The 22,697-nt window shown below is 40.0% G+C and overlaps 1 protein-coding gene across 7 annotated transcripts in view; it reads left to right on the plus strand.

Moving 5' to 3' along the window:
* Positions 1 to 22,697, plus strand: part of UBE2D3 (ubiquitin conjugating enzyme E2 D3) — a 72,967-nt gene that overhangs the window by 27,977 nt on the left and 22,293 nt on the right. For 2 of the 7 annotated variants that reach the window (XM_050791934.1, XM_050791931.1), the window contains exons 1-2: positions 12,717 to 13,075; positions 14,030 to 14,181. The exons of 1 other annotated variant lie outside the window; for it this stretch is intronic. In XM_050791934.1, the coding sequence (XP_050647891.1) occupies positions 14,158 to 14,181 (24 nt within the window). In that variant the 5' untranslated portion in view covers positions 12,717 to 13,075; positions 14,030 to 14,157. 4 more of the 7 variants (XM_050791932.1, XM_050791929.1, XM_050791933.1 and 1 more) reach the window with 3 other exon arrangements.

The following is a 22,697-nucleotide window of genomic DNA, read 5'->3' on the forward strand; positions in this document are numbered from 1 at the left end:
AGACACCTTTCTCAGCTTCTGGCAACCATCATTCTACTCTCTGCCTCCATGAGACCAACATGTTTAGCTTCCACATGAGTGAGAGAACATGTGATATTTGTCATTGTGTGCCTGGCTTATTTCACTTAACATAATAACCTCCAGTACCTTCCATGTTTCTGCAGAGGAAATGATTTCCTTCTTTTTTATGACCAAATAGTATTCATCATGTATAATATAGGTAACACATTTTCTTTATCCATTCATCTGTTGATGGGCACTTAGGGTGATTCTGTTCTTTGCTACTGTGAATAGTGCTACATTGAACTGATTTATTTTCCTTTGAATAAATACACAATAGTGGGATTGACAGATCATATGGCAGTTCTTTCAGTTTTTTGGGAAATACTATGTTTCCATAGAGGCTGTACTAATTTACATTCCCACTGACAGTGTAAAGGAATTTTCTTCTGCATCCTTACCAGCATCTGTTATTTTCTGTCTTTTTAGTAATAACCACTCTGTCATAGGTGATACCTTATTATGGTTTTCATTTACATCTTTCTGATGATTAGTGATATTAAGCATTTTTCATATACTTATTGGGCATTTATGTCTTCTTCTGAGAAATGTTTATTCATATCCCTTGCCCACTTTTAATGGGTTTTTTTTTTTACTGTTAAGTTCCTTGTATATTCTCGACATTAGTCCCTTGTTTGATTAATAGTTTGTAAATATTTTCTTCCATACAACAGGTTATCTCTTTACTCTGCTGTTTTCTTTGCTGAGCTTTTTAGTTTAATATAATCCAATTTGGCTATTTTTGTCTTTGCTTTTTGTGCTTTTGAGGTCTTAGCCATAAAATCTTTGCCTAGACCCAATGTCCTGAAGTGGTTTTCCTGTTTTCTTCTAGTAGTTTTATAGCTTCAGGTCTTACATTTATGTCTGAACTCTTCTTTATGTGCATCACTCTAAACAGTTTTTACTACTAGCACCTTGTAAAGCATAAAGCAAATGCCTTATTCAAAATCATATGAGGCCAGGTGCGGTAACTCACACTGTAATCGTGGCACTTTGGGAAGCCGAGGCGGGCAGATTGCTTGATCCCAGGAGTTCAAGACAAGCCTGGGCAATATGGTGAAACCCTGTTTCTACAAAAGATAAAAAAAAAATTAGCTGGGTGTGGTGGCAAGTGCCTGTAGTCCCAGCTCCTTGGTGGGGGTGGCTGAGGTGGGAGGATCACTTGAGCCTGGGAGGTTGAGGCTGCAGTGAGCCATGATGGCGCCACTGCACTCCAGCCTAGGTGACAGAGTGAGACCCTGTCTCAAAAAAGAAAGAAGAAAGTGATATGATACGTTTCTTTCTTTTACATTTTAAATGTATATGCCTTTCATTTAGACCCTAAAGTATAAGACAGTTTATATTCCATATAAAATCCTTAGTTTCTCCCAGTTTTTAAAAAATGTAATTATAACAGCCATTCAACCTTAGCGTAGATTTATCTTTTATACTAAGAATTTCCCTTCCCTCCCTCTCCCCGCAAGTTTATTTGGCTTTCTCTGGACTGCTACAGTATTTTACTGAATCTGTCTGGGAACTTAAATTCCTAACAACATCCAGAAGCTTCAGTAACTCTGGACAAAAAGAGCTTCATCCATTAAAAAGCTGATTTGGGCGTTAGAAAAAACTCTCCTCTTGTATCGTCTTTTGCTCCCTCACATGAATAGAATTTTGGTTAGATAGAGCTATTTGCCTTTCCTTTTTTTTTTTTTTTTGCCCAGCACAGTTTTGTTTAGCATCCTTTCTAGTTCTACTTCAAATGTAACATTTTATGCTTTTACTTGAGACCACAGAACTACTGTATTAGTATCCCCCCTTATCCAGTAGTCAGACTTTGCCTTTCTCTACCTTAGAGAATTTGGAAGTAAGGAAAACATTGAACACCAAGAAAACTAGGTGTTACAAGCTTTATTCTGTAACAAAAATATTTCTTTTTGAGAGTTAAGTGTCTCACAAAGGTAAACTCTCCATCTAACTGATGCCTCGATTATTCATTACTGCTGACAGAAGTCAGTCAACTTGAAGGGTCATGTCATCACAAGTGTGCTGGTAAAAAAATGTTTAACAACTAGCCTGAATTAGGGAGCAGCAGGCAGAGATCTGATCTGTGGTGTTTGCAAATTTCCCTGGGGTAAGTACTCCTATGTGGTACTGTGTCATGTTGCCAAAGAACATCACTGAACACAAAGCTGGGAAGAGGTGCACACTATCAAAGTGTAATACTTCCACCATGCAGATACAATAGACATAACCACAAAAACACGGAACATAGTCAAAGGTATAGCATACCTCAGAGATATTGTGGATTTAGTTCTTGTGAATTTTTCCATTTCCTAGTGCATATGAAAGTTACATTTATGCTATATTAAATGTGCAATAGCATTATGTCTAACACGACTGTACAAACATTTTTTTTGAGATGGACTATTGCTCTGTCACCAGGTTGGAGTGCAGTAGCAAGATCATGGCTCACAGCAGCCTCAACCTCCCAGGTTCCAGCAATCCTCCCACCTCAGCCTCCCAAATATCTAGGACTACAGCTATTATAGAAAATTTTAGAAAAAAAAATTTTTTTTTTTTTTTTGAGATGGAGCCTCACTCTGTCACCCAGGCTGGAGTGCAGTGGTACAATCTCGGCTCACTGCAAGATCACTGCTCCACCTCCCAGGTTCATGCCATTCTCCTGCCTCAGCCACCCGAGTACCTGGGACTACAGGCGCCCGCCACCACGCCTGGCTAATTTTTTTGTATTTTTAGTAGAGATGGGGTTTCACCGTATTAGCCAGGATGGTCTCGATCTCCTGACCTTGTGATCTGCCTGCCTCAGCCTCCCAAAGTGCTGGCATTACAGGTGTGAGCCACTGCGCCCTGCCGAAAAATTCTTTGTAGAGACAGGATCACTGTGTTGCCTAAGCCTGTCTCAAACTCCTGGACCCAAGCGATCCTCCCACCTCAGCCTCCCAAAATGCTGGGATTACAGGCACGAGCCATTGCACCTGGCCTGTACATACTTTAACTAAAAAATACTTTATTGCTAAAACATACTAACAAAGTGAGCACATGCTGTTGGAAAAATGGCACCACAAATTTGCTCAATATGGGCTGCCACAAACTTGCAATTTGTAAAATACACCATATCCATGAAGTTCAATAAAATGAGGTATGTCTGTAGTAGAATAACTAGGAAGTGAGTTTTGAGTATTATTGAGCTTTATTTAATAGATTTTAATATAATTGTCAGTTTCTATAATTAATTTTTAATAATGGTTGTGTTTAACAATAAGCCTGCAAAATTCCTAAAATTTTAAAATTGACCCTTGTAAGCTGTTCCAAGCCAGTTCTATCACACTACTGCCTATACTCTTAATTGTGGAGGTCACTTAGGGACTAGTCAATATGGGTTGAGGTGGTTCTGCTAGCTAATAATTTAAAAAATAGATATAGTGTGACTGTTCTTTTAGAAGCTGTCTAGCAGGTTTCACTCAAAAACTCACACACACAAAATTGACCTAATACTCAGATTTATATAGTGAAACCTTAAATTTTGCTATCTCGCAAAGTAAAGTTTGTCATGCTTTTTCATATTCCTCCAGGTATATGTTACCTTGTTATGACTTTATTAGTTAAAAAAAATTTAAGGCCACTCCCATATGTGTCACCTGTAAATAAATACTGGCAAAAGGAATACAATAAACAATGGGGAAAAAAACAGACAGACATTTCAGCAAATAAGATATGTGGATGACAAAGAAACAAAGCAGCACATGAAAAGATGCCAATATCATTAGTCACTAGGAAAATGCAAATTAAAATGACAATGAAATACCACTACACACCTATTACAATGGCCAAAATTGAAAAGACTAATCCTAACCAGTCAGGAGAAATTGGAACACTCATATGTAGCTTGTGGGACCATAAAGTGGTAAAAAAACACTTGGGAAAGCAGTTTGGCAGTTTCTTAAAAAGTTAAACACATATCTACCATATGATCTAGCTATTCCACTCCTAAGCTACTTACTCAAGAGAAATTAAAACATATGCCCATATAAACACTTATACAGAATGTTCGTAGTAGCCGTATGTGTAATAAGACAAAAATTGGAACAGGCTGGGTGGAGTGCCTCACTCCTGTAATCCCAGCACTTGAAGAGGCCGAGCTGAGCGGATAACCTGAGGTCAGGAGTTCGAGACCAGCCTGGCCAACATGGTGAAACCCCATCTCTACTAAAAAATAAAAAAATTAGCTGACATGGTGGCGGGCGCCTATAGTCCCAGCTACTCGGGAGGCTGAGACAGGAGAATCACTTGAACCCTGGAAGCGGAGGTTACAGTAAGCCAAGATTGCGCCACTGCACTCCAGCCTGGGTGACAGTAAGATTCAGTCTCAAAAAAAAAAAAAAAACTGGAAACAAACCAAACGTCCACTGACTGGTGAATGGATAAATTGTGGCAAATACATACAATGGAACATTATTTAGCAATAAAAGAGAATGAGCTACTGAGAGACAACAATATAGGTCTCAAAATAATTATGCTAAGTGAAAAAAGGCAGACAAGAAGGTGTATTGTGATTCAACTTCAATAAAGTTCTAGAAAATGCAAACTAATCTACCATGACAGAAAACAGATCAGAGGTGTCCTGTGGATAAGAAGACAGAGGGGTGGGAGAAGAACAAGAGAAAGGATTTATAAAAGAGCGTAAGGAAACTTGTGGTGAAGTTCATTATCTTGATTTTGGTGAGCTTCATGGGTATATATGTATGTCAGCTTATCAAACTGTTTGTTTAGGTATGTATAATTTATTGTATGTCAATTATATTTCAATAAAGCTGTTAAAAATATAACAATGTAGCTGTGGTCTGACTGGTAGAATGAGGAAAAGGTAACTGCTTTATGGCTAGACAACATAGTTCCTTTCTTTCAGGGTTAAACTGAAATAGGTTCTTTGGGCAGCTAACAAGCACATATCTGGCTTACATTGAGATGTCAGGCAACTGAAATTCTCATGTTTTTATTACATGTCTGCTGGTAAGCCAGATTCTCTTCCTCTGAGTGCCTGTCTTTATATGTTTATCCCTAATATACTTCATATTATAGTCATCCTCCGGTATCCATGAGGGATTGTTTTCAGAACCACTCCCAGATACCAAAATCCAAGGATGCTTAAATCCATGATATAAAATGCCATAATATTTGCATATAACTTATACACATCCTCCTTAGATTGCTTATAATACTTAGTACAATGTAAACACTCTGTAAATATACTGTATTGTTTAGGCAACAGTAACAAGAAAAAAGTATGTATGTTCAGAAAATATGCAATTAAAAATGTGTATTTTGGATCCGTGGTTGGTTGAATCCATGGATGTGGAACTCACAGATCTGGAGGGCTGATTGTATTTGTTTTACATGTTACTATTACTCATAATGAAGTTTCCTCATTGTAATTTAAGATATTTTATATTTGTTAGAATGCTGATTCTGCAGACTGTGATAAGTGAACACTAAGGATACCCACAGAGCCATCAGGGTATCCTGAGAGAGTGGGATTGGAGATGGATGGAAAAGGAGAAAGAATCTGAGTAGGCAAGTTCAAAAATTAGCCGGGCCTAGTGGCATATGCCTGTAGTCTCAGCTACTTGGGAAGCTGAGGTGGGAGGACTGCTTGAGCCCTAGAGGCAGAGGCTTCAGTGAGCCAGGATGGTGCTACTGCACTCCAACTTGGGTAATGGAGAGACCCTGTTTCAAAACAAACAAGAGACAAGACAAAAAAAAATAGTTGAATCTTCGGTTTTTTTGTTTTGTTTTGTTTCAAACAGGGTCTCACTCTGTCATCCAGGCTCAAGTGTGGTGGCCTGATCACAGGTCACTGCAGCCTTGACCTCCTGGGCTCAAGTAATCCTCCCACCTCAGCCTCCCTAGTATCTGGGACTACTGGTGCACACCACGCCATGCTGATTTTTTATTTTCTGTACAGATGGGTTTTGCCATGTTGCCCAAGATGGTCTCTAACTCCTGGGTTTAAGCAATCCACCCTGCCTTGGCCTCCGAAAGTGCTGGGATTACAGCTATGCACCACCACACCCGGCCCTCAATCTTGTGACCTTTTCTATTGGGTCTAATTTGTTAGGTAGGGGCTGGGGGCTGAAGTGGTGGTGGGAGGGAAACCAGGATCAAATGAGTTTTTTAACCCTTTACCCATGGTTTCCCTGCTAGCTGCTTGCTTATAATCATATATAAACACTAAAGTCATACTTGCAGAAATAAAAACCCTTATGGAAACTTAACAGGGTACATATTTATTTTAGGAACAAAAGTATAAGAAAAGTTGAATCTTGTGAAACTGCTCTTCTCCATAGAAAAGGGGGGGAAAGAGTTTACTGGTTTCCGTTAGGAAGCAATTGATAATGGCAGTGGAGAGGAATGTAAATTAATGGATTTGGCACTAAAAAAGAAAGGTATCCCAGCACTAACCCAAAACATACAGTGACACTCAAGAAGGCTGAATGTACAGATTCCTTAACCACCATTCTCCAACTTTCCAAAGCTTTCATCCAACCACTCAAAACGTGATTTTACCCTCAGTCAATTCTACCTATTTGGCTTCAGTACTTGCCCTGAGCCACAGGAATTCTGATGGGCAGAGGGGTAGGTCGGTCCTCCTGTATCAATCTGGAATTCTATGGAGCATTTTCTCATAAGTGTAATATATAAAGGGAGGGTGGGGTTTAAAGCCTTTTGTGGACTGACCTGCAGGCACAACTACTTTTCTATAAGAAATTATGTCCTGAGTTCCAGAATGGGAATGAACCTTAAAATGCTTCTAACCTCTTTAAAGCCCTTTTACTTCCATGTCAGAATCAGATTTATTAATTTATCTGTTCTACCTGCCTAGCATTTCTTGACTTGAAAGTCACAAGGTCAAACTTAACAAATTCCACTTTAGGTATGTGACAAAAGGATTTTTATAATCTCTATCTACATCAAACTAAATTTTTTGAATTCTCTACATGAACTTTTTTCCATATTTTGTGATTTTAGTAATCTATAATTACTGTAAGCACAGTCCCAGTCACCTTGATTCCCACTTATACTATACTGCCATGTGATATTAGAGCCTGTGTTTTATTTAGGTTTATGATCTTGTTGGCAACACATAACAGTATTTTGTCTTAGGCAGATGGAACAGAAATAGATAATAAATTCTTTTTTCTGGCCACATGAAAACCAAATTATATCAGTCAATGAATGAACAAAAGTCTCCCAAAGGTTCTAGTAAAGTGGTAACAGAACTGAGACACAGATCACAGCAGTTAGTACAGACATGGCCAAATTCAAAAGAAATGAAATGTGGCAGTTAGTCCTACATTTGAGCTTCAAGAGGAGATTTGATTTGCAAAAAAAAAAAAAAAATGTAGCACGTGTTTCCACTGTAAACTTTAGTTTCATAGTTCTTTAAGAGCTAAACACATAGGAAGTTCATACTATTATGTTTCAAGTTATTTTATTAGAATATCATATTTTGGTTTTTTTCTATAAACTTTTTTCTTTTTTTGAGACAGGGTCTCACTTTCACCGAGGCTAGAGTGCAATGGTGCGATCATGGCTCACTGCAGCCTTGATCTTCTGGGCTCAAGGGATCCTCCTACCTCAGCTTCCAGAGTAGCTGGGAACACAGGCGCATGCCACTATGCCTAATTTTTTTGTAGAGACACAGTTTCATCATGTTGCACAGGCCAGGCTGATCTCAAACTCTTGGACTCAAGCGATCCTCCCGCTTTGGCCTCCCAAAGTGCTGGAATTACAGACATAAGCCACTGTGCCTGGTTTGATTTTATTGTAACATTCTAATAAAAGTAACTGGAGGGAGAATCCCCCCAAAATATTTTTTAGGCAAGCTTGACCCAGTAAATAAACTAAATTTACTTCCTGTACTGAGAATCCCTCCCGAAATATTTTTTAGGCAAGCTCGACCCAGTAAATAAACTAAATTTATTTCCTGTACTATCTCTTATTAGTGCAACTATTTCAGATCTTTCTCACATTTCTTCTCGATTATTTCATTGACATCCTGTTTTTCTTGCCTCTAGTCTCCATCCCAATACATACTTTGGGCACATGCTTCAACACTGCTATCACAGTTATTTTTTTGCCATCAAAATCTGATCAAGCCATTTTTGTTAAAAATTCAATTCCTCCATCCCATCCCATCCCCTTCGGAATAAAAGGCCCTCAAGATCCCCAGTCAAGTCTTTCAAATCTGTCTTGTCCCCTCATCTTTTCTGTCTTCTCATTCTCTCCTTGCTGCTCCCCCCGCCATCTCAACCTCCCAATACTGCAGCCAAAGTTTTTCTAGTTTCAAAAACTTACCAAGTCAACTCTGAGACTTTGCATGCTGTTTCCCCTGCCGAGGAGCCTCCCTCACAATTTTTTTTCCAACTTTGCCTTGCTCCCTTTTTTTCATTTAATACAACTCTCTTCCTCAGAGAAACTTTCCCTGACCACCCCCAGCTGAGTTCAGTACATTAATACTGCTCTGTGCACACATTTATGTCACTGAACCCACTCTATGATGTTGTCTGATGCTTACTGGTCTCCTCAAAAGACGAAATTTATAGGTGACATCTGTGTCTTTTGTTTATGTATCTTGTGTCTAGCACATAATAGTAATTCGTTTTACATAAATAGAAAAATAGGAGTGATTCTATCAACAGATCTCTACTACATTAACATTCTTTGTCCGAAACCTGAAAGACTCCCCCTTGCCTGTTCGGACCTAAGTATCACTGATTGACAAACTGAATGACAATCTCTTTATCATGCCTCACCCTACACCAAAAGCAGTCTTACAAAGATTTTTTCTTTTTCTTTTTTTTTTTTTTTTTAAACTTGTATTTGTAAGTAAACAAATTTTTTGGAAGACAGAATGCACTATTCTGGTCATTTCATATAAATAGAATCAAACAGTATGTGGCCTTTTGTGTCTGGCTCTTTCACTTGACAGAATGTTTTAAGGCTTCAAGATACATTTTGTAACATGTATTAGTACTTTGTTCCTTATAATCATAATAATATTCCATTATACAAATATATCACATCTTCTTTATCCATTGATCAGCTAATGGACATTTGAGTTGTTTCTACTAAAAAGTAGAATAGCCCTACTCTGAACATTTGTATATATATATAAGTTTTTGTGTGGAAAAATGCTCTATTTTTGTCTCAAAGATTTGTGCATGGTTCATTACATGCCAAAAACCTTATAAAGGCCAAAATGATATTCTTAGCATGAAATAAAGCACAGTTTCTTAAACCATATTAATCTGACTTAATGAGATTCTGAATTGGTAAATATAGAAATTAATTTTTGTGCAAGCAATGTAAAATAACATTTGGTTGACCTGGGCTCCAATTTACTTAGTCCAGGCAGAATATGTAAATGAGCATTCTGAATATAAAATCTGGACCATAACATTTACAATTTAATTAAACTAATAAAATGGTATACACTGTACTAGAGCCAGTGTCTTTAGCAAGTTATAATATTCTGTAACAAAGTTAAAGATACATGAAAACATAGATACTATATTAACATAAATATATATATAATTTATATTAATTATGTTTATTCATCAATACATTCTAATTAACCCCTTACTCAAGTTATAATAATGTGGCCTCACTGAAAAATTCATGTAATATTAAGACCCTGGCACACCACCATTATTCAGATTAGTAGATTAATTGCCCATTTACTAGTAATTTTCTCTGAGACAGGGTCTCACTCTGTCACCAGGCTTGAGTGTAGTGGCACAATCACAGCTCACTGCAGCCTCAACTTCCCAGGCTCAGGCAATCCTCCCGCCTCAGCCTTCCAAATTGCTGGGACCCTAGGCATGTACCACCAAGCTCGGCTAATTTTTTCATTATTTTTGTAGAGATCAGGTCACCCTACGTTATCCAGGCTGGTCTCAAACTCCTGGGCTCAAGTGATCATTCCACCTTGGCCTCACAAAGTGCTGAGATTACAGGCGTGAGCCAGCAGCCCAGCTTTAATTTTCTTGATCCTTTGTATTTTCTCATGTTTTATATCAATTCATGCAAGATAATCTGATCCACTATATTTACAAAGTTTTTAGGACTTCAAAATAGTATTAAGGAAGGGATTATTTTTAGTTAATTAAATTTTCAACATTTTTGTACCTTTATTAATTTCTAAATGTAAATTTTTCTTTCAGTATTTACAGCCAGAATTTTTTTCTTTTTAGCATATTTCCGATTGCAATATAGAAAACATGATTATTTGCCTTTCTTGTTTCAAATGAGGACATTTCTACCATGGTAATTCAAGTAAGTTAAATGAATGAAAATGTTTTAACTTTATTTGCCACTGTAAAGTGGGCTCTTTGTAACAACAGGTATGTGAATAATGTTTAAAAATTTGACTTAATCTTAGCCTGCTTTATCAGGCATCAAAATGCTTCTAGGCTGTTTCTTTTGATTTTAACCATGGCAAAACGTGAGCAGAAATGTAAGTCCACTAATGCAAATACAAACATGTGTAAACAGAAAGCCCAATCAACCAATGAATTTACTTTAGTGCCTAACAAAAATGAGTTTGTGATTACACAATCCATTGCCTTTATAAGCATGGATACTCTAGAACTCCATATATATTAGGAATTTTTTTTTTTTTTTTTGAGACAGGATCTCACTCTATCGCCCAGACTGGAGTGCAGTGGTGTGATCTCGGCCCACCGCAACCTCTGCCTTCCAGGCTCAAGCGATTCTCCCGCCTCAGCCTCCCGAGCAGCTGGGATTACAGGCACCTGCCACCACACCCAGCTAATTTTTATATTTTTAGTAGAGATGGGGTTTCATCATGTTGGCCAGGCTGGTCTCAAACTCCTGACCTCATATGATCCACCCCTCTCAGCCTTCCCAAAGTGCTGGGATTACTAGGCGTGACCATTATTACTACTATACATTTGTTTCACACTATGGCCAGTTAATGTCTGTCTGGTTACTTTAATAACTGACATTTATACAACACTGTAGAGGCTACAGTATCCTTTCACATATATTATGATACTTAAACCCCACAATCACCCTGTGAGAAAGGATAGTTATTATTACTTACTTTGGCGGTGAAGAAACGGGGTCAGAAAATAACCAGGCCAGTATCAAACAAATGGGAAGCAATAACAAATCTGGATTCCTCCCTCCACCTTCATGCCTAGTCCTGTGCTTTTAGTATATTTGGCTAGCTAGGAGAGAAAACATAGATTATTCAGGGAGGAGGGAGGGGCCAGAGGTGAGCCTCAAGAGCAGTTAGGCCATGAGGTAAGCACTTCAGGGCGTTGCTACTCACGGGGTGGTTCAGACTAGAAAAATCTGTATCACCTGGGCGCTAGTTAGAAATGTAGGCTCTCAGGCTCCACCTCTGCCCTACCAAATCAAAGCCGCATTTTCAACAAAACCCCAGGTGGTTCCTATGGACGTTAGTTTGAGAAGCACTGCTTCACTAGTGACACTACATAGCCACTTGAACAATATACATTAGACCACTTATATTCATCATTGTTGACGTGTTGTTTTTATTAGGTAAAACTTTCTGCAACAGTTTTCAAATTAAGTGTATTTTTAAAACAAGTTTATTTTTCCATGTGATTGAAGATCTCCACTTCGGTAACTGGGGTCATTAAGGAATATTAGAAAACCTTAAGCTGGTCAGTGCTTACCCACCTTTAAATTCCTCATAAAAACAAGGTCTTTCTTTTGCCTGAAGGATACACTAGAGAGCATAACTGCCCTCTCTATACTTTAAGCCCTTGACTAAAACAGGCCAGTCCTATTCATGTAAATCCCACCTCCCAACTTGGATATTTCAGGAAGTATTGTATTGTTTTTCTGACTCTAAACTCTACCTAATTTCTTAATTAGTCTCAACACTTTCTGGCTCAAGAACTGAAACACAGCAACAGAAGCTAAAGGTAGAGAATTTAAGCTTGTTTCCACATCTACACCTTGGCGGATGGCAGCGACTGATTACGGAGACGAGTGAAAACCCTGCCCCTAACACTCTGCCCTAGCCTCATCCACTCAATTGAGCCTGAGTCAGCCCGATCCCTGCTCTTCTCTGTACTGCTCCTTCAGTGTCAGAGAGACACTAGACCTCAGCACGTGGGAGCGCTGATGAGCGGCCAACCTGGGTCTATTTAAAACTGCTATTCCCATCTTGAGGGGCGCCTACTCCCATAGAATAACCAGCCCAGGAAGGCAGGCGAGTAAATACTGCTCACCTGTTCCACCGGAAACCTCAAAATCCCGGCCCAACCTAGACTAAAGGTATCTGGTAATTAATCCTTGGCACCTCCCACCACACACTCCTGATTGGGCGCGTGAGAGAGGGCTGTGTCTGCGCGCGCTCTTACCAGTCCGGGGAATTCCATTTCCTCTTCCAACCACCGGTATAAGCATTCAGGGGCGGTGCTTTCCTGGCAGTGGCCCGCCCCAGTTCGAGCCGGTGCCTTACTGCGTCTCGCGAGATCTTGTACATTTTGGGGGCGGAACCCCGTCAAGAAGAGCGCACAAAACTGCTCTTAAGTCATTGCAGAGGTACCGCTTCGGTTAGCCAGCCACGAAGTTCTCGCGAGAGTCGTCTCCTCAATACCAAGTGAGGAAACTGGGGGACGCTGTGGGGAGGGGCGTGGGGCTGGATCGCGCAGCGGCAGCTTCCTTTACCTTCCTCCCATGGTCTCCTTCCGGTTCTCGATGCTTCTCTGAGCCTAAGGGTTTCCGCCACTCGTCTACCCTCCCCCAGCCCATGATCCGCCTCCCTCCCCCGCCCTTCTGGTCCAATCTCCGATCTGTTTAGTAAGAAGGTGCTGTTCCGAGAAGGAGAAGGAAAAGGGCTTGGCACGTATTCACTCGGCCCCGGACGTGGGAAGCAAGCCGTCTGGCTTCGGCCTCACATCGGTCCTGTGCTCGCGACGGCGGCGTTGGCGGACTGATCCGCGGCGGTGAAGAGGCAGGAGGAGGGGGAGGGGCGGAGCGTGGCAGCTGGCAGTAGTTCCGTCAGAGCGGACATCTTGTGGCTGTGTCGTGCGCGTGAGCCCCGTAGGGCCGGGGAGGCACCAGCTGCCGCGCGGGGAGGAGGCCGAGGCCGCAGCTTGAGGGAGGCCCCGGCCCCTCTGTACGCGTGGGTGTGGACGGCTAGGGCAGGGAAGGGAGGCCGGCCCAGTGGCCGGCCGGGTAAGAGGGGTAGTGCGGGCCCTGGGCGGCTTGAGCGGCCAGCCTATTGGGTGCGGTGGGGTAGGGTGGGAAGGCTGGAGAAGCCGCGGCCTCTCCTGCTGGAGGAGGAGGGGGAATGGGCGCGTCCTCGCGCCTAAGCCGGAGCCTCAGGGACAGCACGGGCGCGTGGTGGAGGTGGCTGGGCGGGCGCGCGCGGGAGCGCGCTGGGAGGCGGAGTGAGTGTACGGTGGCGTCAGAGGCGACACAGAATAGCTCGCTGCGAGGACAGCAACACACATCAAACCTCCCTTCTTTTATTTCCTTCCCCTACCCGGCCGCACCTTTGGGCAGAAACCAAAATCAGCCCGGCGTCCGTCCGGAGTCTTCTGCTTCCCCCTCCCCCTTGCCTTTCTTTGCCCTAGTGACGCCGGTATAGCGCCGACTAGGCCCCGGCTCCTCCTCTGCTGGGCTCCGGACCCTGCCCCGCACCCACCCCTTTCTCCTACGCCTCTTCCTCTCCCACCCGGGTCTCTTCCTTTCTAGAGGCCGGGAAGTTAAACTTGTAGCCACCACCTCCGCTCTTCCCGTCACCCTCGCCCCCACTTCGGGCCGAAAACACAGTACTGAGGCTGTTGGTGGCTTTGCCACGCCACCCCACCCACCCCGGATCGCGGCCGCCTTAAGGGACCTGGATTCATCAGGGGCTCTCCGGGGCCTGTGCGAGTGCTGATCTGCTCCGTTTTTGCAAAAGGCGCCTGTGTCTGGCAGAGCCGCTGTGAGACGAGACAATCCTGCCCCGCCGCCGGGATAATCAAGAGTTTTGGCCGGACCTTTGAGCATACACCGAGAGAGTGAGGAGCCAGACGACAAGCACACACTATGGCGCTGAAACGGATTAATAAGGTAACCCGCGGGGACAAGGGAATTGGGGTGGTAGTAGAAAAGGAAGGCTCGTGCCAAGAGGAAAGCGTGGGGGTGGAAAAGAAGCATAATTCTGAAAATACTAGTTGGATCACTTCTTCCATTGGGGGGGATGGAGAACGCGGATATACTTCTTGAAGAAATGAAGGTTAAAGTTAGGGAACGGAGAACACTTGTGGCAAGTGAGATGTTATGAGTGTGCTTCAGTGGAATCGGTGCAAATTAGGGGTGGAGGAGAGTGACTTAAGGCGCCTTTATTATTTTATTTTTTTGCTGCTTAAGAGTTCTTCTGGGGGTCCGAATTGCGGAGAGACGCTCCAGCAGATGTCATGGCGCTTCCTATTCTTGGTGCTTGAAAACTTACTTTAGTTGTGAGATCAAGGTTATCTAGGTCTTTTAGCGGGGAGAAAGAAAACTCGGAGGGGAGAAAAAAAATCTGGGGAGTCCCGAACTTGACTGAGGGTCGGGTAGAAGTCTCGCATATTGAAGGACAGTGAGTGAGTCTAGTAGAAACTCTTCGTCGACTCTGGGCAGGTTACACCGAATAAGTGGGTTTGGGAGGAGATGGAATGACACAGTGTTGCCACTTCCTGTATTTTGTAGTTGCGGCTTTTCACCCGAAGCTATTTATCCGAGGGACACCGGGAACTGATGTAAAAGGTCTTCTGGAAGCTCCCTTTTCCTTTTGACTGGGGAGTGGGGGTGGATAAGGGGTGCGATGGCAGTAAGGGAAAGCTAGATGTACCTATTTTTGCCTCATTCTATTTAATAACACTGCTGGGGAAGATTCTTTCGTTACTTGAGTGGTTTGATAGTATATTATCGATTTAAGTTGGAAAAAAACTAGGGTTTTTCATAGCTCTGGGAGTGAGCGGAACCTCCACCTCCGGTGGTTTAGTCTCATTTTCTTGCTCTAACTTCTATCCCGCATTTTAAGATGGCGGCTGCTTTAACTGGTTCAGGCTCTTTCCGGCGTCTCCTTTCGTAATAATGTGAAATAATATGCTTTATTAAATGTTAACTTTTGTATAGGGTTGTGCACTGCTCTAAGATCCTCTGCTCAAAACTTATCTAAATTCAAACTCTTAGATTGTATTTCCCTTTTTTGTGACTTGTGTTTGTGTGGTGTGTTTGGTTGTTGCACAATCGAGGAGGGTGGAGTATTTACAGCTAACTTGAAAAAAATGTCATGGAATAAATTCAGCCTTACTAGAAAAATGGTGGGGGGGCGGTGAGTGTTAGAAACTTTGGTTTTAATAGATTACTTTTTTAAGAAGAGTTCTGAGAGGAATGGCAAGAACTTGCCTTTACCAAAATAGACCTGATACTACTACATTTGCATGTATTTAATTATGACTGAAGTTTATTTGGCAAGATTGGTGTTTCATGAAAGAGGAAGGTTTAAATCTTCACTCAATATATATTGATATGAAATCTTGAATTTTGTTTTAGGCCTTCATTACATCGTCATTTTGGGTTATGCGAAATATAAATTTAAATCTTTGTATTTGCGAAATGAAAGAAAAGAGGAAGAAAAGCTTTTTAGGAGTTAAGAATTAAAGTAAAATATATTATTTTGAAATAATATCCTCTTCCTGTGACCACTTTAAAGGCCAGGAACATATTGGAGAAGCCTAGTTGTATGTTATAGTGTAGTTTACGCAACGAGCATAACATTCAGTACAAATAAAAGTCTATTCTGTTGGAATTAGTTTAGGCCCCTAAAATGTGGAGTCGTTCTAGATCTATAGCTTTTTGTGCATGTGGAACAGAACACGTTAAAGGAAGGTCTCACTGATTTTTTTTCTCTTACAGGTCATACCCAGCTGCTGTGACACCAGTTAAATGATTTAAAAGCTTTAGAGAGGCAATGTAACAGTGGCTAAGAGTGTTAACATTGGAGCAGAAATGCTCCAGTTAGAATTCGAGCTCTGGGCAAGTTCCTGTGCCTTTACAAGAAGGGTATCTGTTGTAGTATGAACAATAAATGGCTGTTTGCCTAATATGTACCAGGCACTGTTTTAGACATTGTGTTGGCAGCAGTGAACAAAACAAATTTTAAGTTCATAGATTTGTTTTGAGGATTAAATGGATTAATATGCAGATTTGAACAGGCCCTTGATATATGACACTCATAGTTATTACTGCTATTTTAATGTCACAATTTATAATTCTTAACCGTTTTTGTTTAAGAAATTTGATTTCTAGTTTAATACTCTTAGTTAATATCAGGTTGTCTTCTGGTATTTTAAAAATAATTAATATTCGAAATAATATTTTGAAGATTTATGTAATATAGACACAACATAAAAACTTGGCAGATAGGAAAAACCAGTGTTTATGTGAACATTATTGATTTAACTTACAGAAACTTTGACATGTGCATGTGGTTTGGTTTTTCAGCTGTTAATGTTAGAATCACATGAGGCAACCTTCAGACATTCCACATCCAAACAATTTTAGTGAGTGTACTCTGAACTGGAATGCTCTTAGGTTTAGGCACCTGTTCTAGAAATACAGGGTCAAGTAGTCGTTGATGTCAGTATGGTATCCTTGTGTTAGGTACCTATTTCGAGTTTATTCTTGTCTGAAGATTCCACATTTCAAATATTAAGATATATTTGTATTCGTCATTAATATTTTACTGAAATGATTATTGGAATACTTTTAACCTTCAGTCCATTTGATCGAGCCTTTGAATTTATCCTTTGCTTCAGTTATGTTCTTGGAGTAAGTTTTTTGACTACTAGACCAATCAACTTTTTTCCTGTATTTATTTGAACGAGCTGTAATATAGTCTTAAATAGGGCTGTTAAACAACAGGAGTTAAAAGTGGCACTCACAAGTTGATTGGTATTAAGGGCCATAGACAATTTTACCACTCCCATAAACAGGGACTACAGTGTATGTGTTTTAGGGACATTTCAAGATAAATATAACATGAACCAAGCCTAAAAGAATAGCTCATGTTCTCATTGTATACACCCTGTTAAGTTTTCATAAGGATTCTTATTTCTGCAAGTATGACTTTAACGTTATAAGCAAGCAACTAGCAGGGAAACCATGGGTAAGGGGTTAGAAAACTCTAATTTGATTCTGGTTCACCTCCTACCACCACTTCCGCTGAGATAATTTCAAGATTATCTCCATCTTGAAATTGAAAAACTAAGGCACAGAGGTTAAGAAGATGATCCGGGTTCATGTTGTGACAGTTGGCATTAGAACCCAGGCAGCCTGGTCCAGAGTATGTGTTCTTAACCACTATACTTTAATATCATCTTTTAGGGTTTTCATATAGTATTGCCTGTTACTAACAGTAGTTAAGACTTAATGCAGTCTCATCTAAACCGTAACTCATTTAATCTTCAAGACAACTATGTGGCATAGATGTGAGAATTTTATAGATGAAGTGACAGGCCCAGAGAAATAGTTGTCTAGTCACACAACTAGTCAGTAACTGAGATTGAAATCAGATAGTGAGGCACCCAGGCTGGACTGCAGTGGCACCATCTCAGCTCACTGCGAGCTCCGCCTCCCGGGTTTACGCCATTCTTCTGCCTCAGAATCCCGAGTAGCTGGGACTACAGGCGCCCACCACCACGCCCAGCTAATTTTTTTATATTTTTAGTAGAGACAGGGTTTCACCGTGTTAGCCAGGGTGGTCTTGATCTCCTGACCTTGTGATCCGCCTGCCTCGGCCTGACAAAGTGCTGGGATTACAGGTGTATGCCACCGCGCCCGGCCCTTCAATTCCTATTTTATAATGTATGTGGTTTTAGTTTGTTATCTGAAATAAGCTGCTTTGCTCTCCCACTTCCACATCTAAGTAATTGGGATTTAGCTTTACTCTTAGATTATAGCTAATTTGTGAGTTAAGATTTTAGCTAATATGTTTTGAAAGTGGAAGTGGATTTAATTCTTTTGGGGTAGTCTCTTCAAGCACTGAAAACTAACATGTGCCAGTTAACTGCTTAGGAGGTCTTAAGAGTGAACAAAATATACTTATTGTCCCCAACTAGTATATAGGCTGGGTAAACTGTTTGGCATGTGTTTCATATATGATCCTCAAGGCTTGTCTATAGCCAACTGACTTCCTGTGTGGGATAGTTGTGTCTGAAGAATGATGATAATATGACCTCAGTATTTATTTAGTTTGAAAAAGGGTGCGTGACTGACACGGCATACTTTTCTTTCATCATGCTCATCTGCAGTGTTGATTCTAGTTTTTGTTATTTACACAGGTAAAAAGTTGAATGCTCCCTCAATGGGATGAACTACTGTGTCACCAGATTGCTGTGTCAAACTTTGCCCCTGAGTTGAGGTGACCCTTTTTATCCAAGACAGGCAATCTTTGAGGATTCTCCACAACGTGTTGCTATAATCTTTCTATTAAAAAAGAAACTAGGTTCCTAATACTGAGATAAAAAGTTTCAGATTAATATCTCAAACTTAGGTTGGTTTTTGCATTCTTTTTTTAAATAGTGATTTTCTTATATCTGTTAGCATATGGAAGAGCTGACTGAATAATATATATTGTTGGGTTTGACATAAATTACATTTATATTCCAGAACATTTGGAGTTTTTAAAAAATTTTTTGTGGGTATATAGTTGGTGTATATATTTATGGATTACATGAAATATTTTGATACAGGCATGCAATGCTTAATCACATCAGGTTAAAGCAGGTAAAAAAACTAGCATTTATCCTTTGTGTTGCAATCCAATTATACTCGTTTAGTTATTTTTAAATGTCAAATTGTTCATAGAGTTTTTTTAAAAATACAGATCCTTGGGGGTCTTAGACTTACTAAATCATTTTCCCTGGAAACACATAATTTTGAAATTTTTCTAGGTGATTCTGAAGCTCCTCTCTGATTAAGAACCACAGATACAGGGGAATAAAGGTCCTAATCTGCATTAGACATAGTATTCTAGTCCTAGGGAATAAATGAGGAAGATTTACTTATGGTAAACCTTACCTATGGTACTCTCTGTGTTCAATGGTGAAAATAAGCATGTAAACACATGAATAGTTTGTCACTTTGTACATTTACCTTTCAAGAATATTAGATCTAGTAGGGGAGGTATTTAAAATAAATTTTCTATATTTTTTACACTAGTATTGTTACAGTGTGGTTTTTCTTTTATTATTTCTTTAATTTCTTTAATTCTCCTTGCCAAAACCAGTATTTTGAAATTAGTGAAGTTAAACTCTTCATTCTTGGAAATGTTGTGGTCTTGAGCTTGCTACCTTAGCAATGTTATTTCATAATTAAAAATGAATGCATTCAGATATCTAACTGTCCAGTTTCCCTTATTAGATAAAGATTTATTCAGAATTGTATCCTCAACCTTGTTATGTAGGGAAGGGAAAAGTTTAGGGAAGTATTTTTATACTTTGTTGAAACATCTGGTTTTTATCGCCTAACTATACTTTCAACATAATCTGTTGTAAAAGAGACTTTCAACTTTTGATAGCTGAATTTGTCATATTTAAATGTTTCTCATTTGTGAGTCATGATTTCTTGGCTACATTTTTCAGTATGAAATACTTACATTAATCGTAACCTTGCTGTAATTTATTGGCTAATGTATAATTGAATGTTTTCTACCACTGGGCAGCTGTTAATCTTTGTATTTTGTTCTTTGTTTTTAATGTCCATAAAATACCTTATTTGCTTTCATGGAGCAGAGCTTCAAATCTAAATTTGGGTTTCTTTGCCCATTTTTAAATAGTGCTTACAAAAGAATGGCTTCGAATAATGTTAAGTGACTTTACCTTCAGTGGTGATCCAAAGAAAATTATAGTAATATTCATTCAATCCATTCTTAGTACCTTGTGTAATGAACACGCATGCTTGTTTCACCTATAATTGCAACTAAACAGGAAGTTAATGCCTTGTCAGTGATGTAATGAGATACTATGCAGTGCCTACCTGTTAATCCTTAAGATAAAAAAGGATTTCTCGGAAGAAATTTCAAATTAAAATGTGTTTTAAAGGGACTATTTGGAGTTCTATGAAATCGTTCGTATCTTTTTGCCAAGCATCCTTCTCTTGAAATAATCATACATTTCTGAAAAGTTTGTTGTTCTCTTCCTTGACATTCGTATCTAAATATTTTATACAAACATTTCATAACGTTAAAGTTAACAAAACTTTTTACTTTGTAGTAAACCAGATCTTTATATGAACAATTACATTAGTTATTGTCTGCCTGATGGGCAGCTAATTGCACTGCATTTTGACCTCTGTTGTTGGTTCTCACCTTTGTATTTTTCTATGTTGGTTGTAGTCTCCTTGAGGAGGATTCTTACAATTTCTTAAGACACTTACTCCCTTAGCTTCCCACCTCATTTTGTCATCTTGTCCAGTCCCCAAAGTAGTGTTTTGTGTTGCTCAGTATAGGTTTTTGAGGCAAGGGCTGTTTTTATAGTGCTGATTCACAGTCATACAAATCTTGTCTTTGAGTCATGTAAATCTTGTCTTTAGTACCGAAAGAAATAGACTCTTAAATAGAATACAATAAATTAACTTTTAGTTGTGGCATAAGCTTTTGAGTTTTCTCAAAAGTGCTGAGAGGAAATGTATCTGTACTACTACATTCTGTCCTCTGTATGACCTTTATGTGATGACATGCAGAATAGATGGTAGAGATTGGGATAACAAATGATTTGTGGAACATCGTAGTGATACTTTTACTGTCTTAAAGGTAGAATCCATGAACTCGGCCTTGCCACTATATAGGCTTTTAAATTTTGACAAACCTTGGGGGATGAAACCTAGAATAAGTAAGTTATGGTGTTATGCTTTAATAGGGTTGACATTTAAAACTTTGTTTACATAAAGGGTACCTTTCGGTTATGTTGATCTGATGATCAGATACCGGCTGTCATTGAAAGAAAGTTAACCGAATGTTCAGATACTGGGCTCCTGGAACATGGCTGCTCTGTAGCTTCATAAATATTTATAATCATAAATATTTGTGAATAAGTATTTTTAGTATTGTATGCAAATATTTTTAGTATTTCCAATTTATAAGCTCTTTGAAGGGAGGGCTTCCTCCCCCCGCCCCGAGATGGAGTCCTGGTCAGCTGCCCAGGGTAGAGTGCAGTGGCGCAACCTTGGCTCACTGCAACCACAGTCTCCCAGGTTCAAGCAATTCGCCTGTCTCAGCCTCCCAAGTAGCTGGGATTACAGGCACCTACCATCATGCTCGGCTAATTTTTGTATTTTAGTAGAGATGGGGTTTCACCATGTTGACCAGGCTGGTCTTGTACTCCTGACCTCAGGTGATCCGCCTGCCTCAGCTTCCCAAAGTGCTAGGATTACAGATGTGAGCCACCATGCCCTGCAGGGGAGGGAACATTCTTATATTTCTCCTAGCATCCTTTCAGGCCTTTAATGTTTTCAGTACCTTGGCCTACTGTTCTTTGTAGCCTGTGGTTGGTCACCACTGCTAGTGCCACTCATCATTGAATGAGGAAGATAGAGAATAGAGAAGCAGAAAGCATAGTTTAGCATCTCCAACAATCATCTATTAAATCCCATATCCCATAGTGACTACAGTAAAGGTCTTCCTCAAAATAAACCATTTGTAGGCTTTGTATTAAAAATCTCGTGTAAGGAATGTTTCAGAATAAAAAAAAAAATAGTGGCCAAACCCATTGCTGCTTAATCATGTACTTCAGGTGAGAACACTCACGAGTGGCTTAAGCTGTTGGTTGCCTTTTAGAGAGATTTTTTTGGTGAAAAGATCCTCTGAATCCTACCCTGTTTTCTACCATGGTGCCCACCAGGTCTTCAGAAAATAGGCAACAAATTCAGTTGTGTGGAGTCTGTTGCTATCTCAAATTTCTTTGTAGTGTTTTAACCTAATGAGGTGAACTAGACCATGTGAGAGCTTTGAGAGGATCTCGCTTACCTAGCTTAGAAGGCAGAGGGGTCTCCTTGACTTTTTTTCCTACAGGTTTTTTACAGATTTTAAATACAAGTATTCTTTTCAGTGAGAAGGTCTGGATTCTCACACTAGCCAAGTGTGCAGAAAGTTGGAGGAGAAGCAGCTCAGAGGAAGATGATACTAAAAGGAGAAAGTTTCCTAAAAGAGCACTCCGTGGGAAAGAAATGTCCAAACTTTTGTTCTTTTTATAACTAGTACAGTTTCTTAGTGTTTTACCTTGATTGTATGTACTTGATCCATCTTAGTGTCCTTTCAACATGAGTGGATCCTTGAGCAATTCCTAAAGGATGTCAGTGTCCACAGCCAAACATTTGCCTGTTTCAATGGTCTTAAGAGTTGAGTAATGCTGTTCCCCTTAGGTGAGGGGTAGTCAGCACAGTTTAAAAAAATTTTACAGGTGCCTTGTGAGAGCTGTTCTTTCTGGTTCTTGGCACCGTTCCGTTCCTCTTCCTCTAGACTACTAGGAAGCAATAAACTGAAAATTTCAATTGTGTCATTTTTTACATTGTTTTTGTCCTGGAAGCCTGTGAAACTTTAG

Source organism: Macaca thibetana, chromosome 5 (assembly GCF_024542745.1).
Source record: "Macaca thibetana thibetana isolate TM-01 chromosome 5, ASM2454274v1, whole genome shotgun sequence".
In the NCBI taxonomy this organism is placed as follows: Eukaryota; Metazoa; Chordata; class Mammalia; order Primates; family Cercopithecidae; genus Macaca; species Macaca thibetana.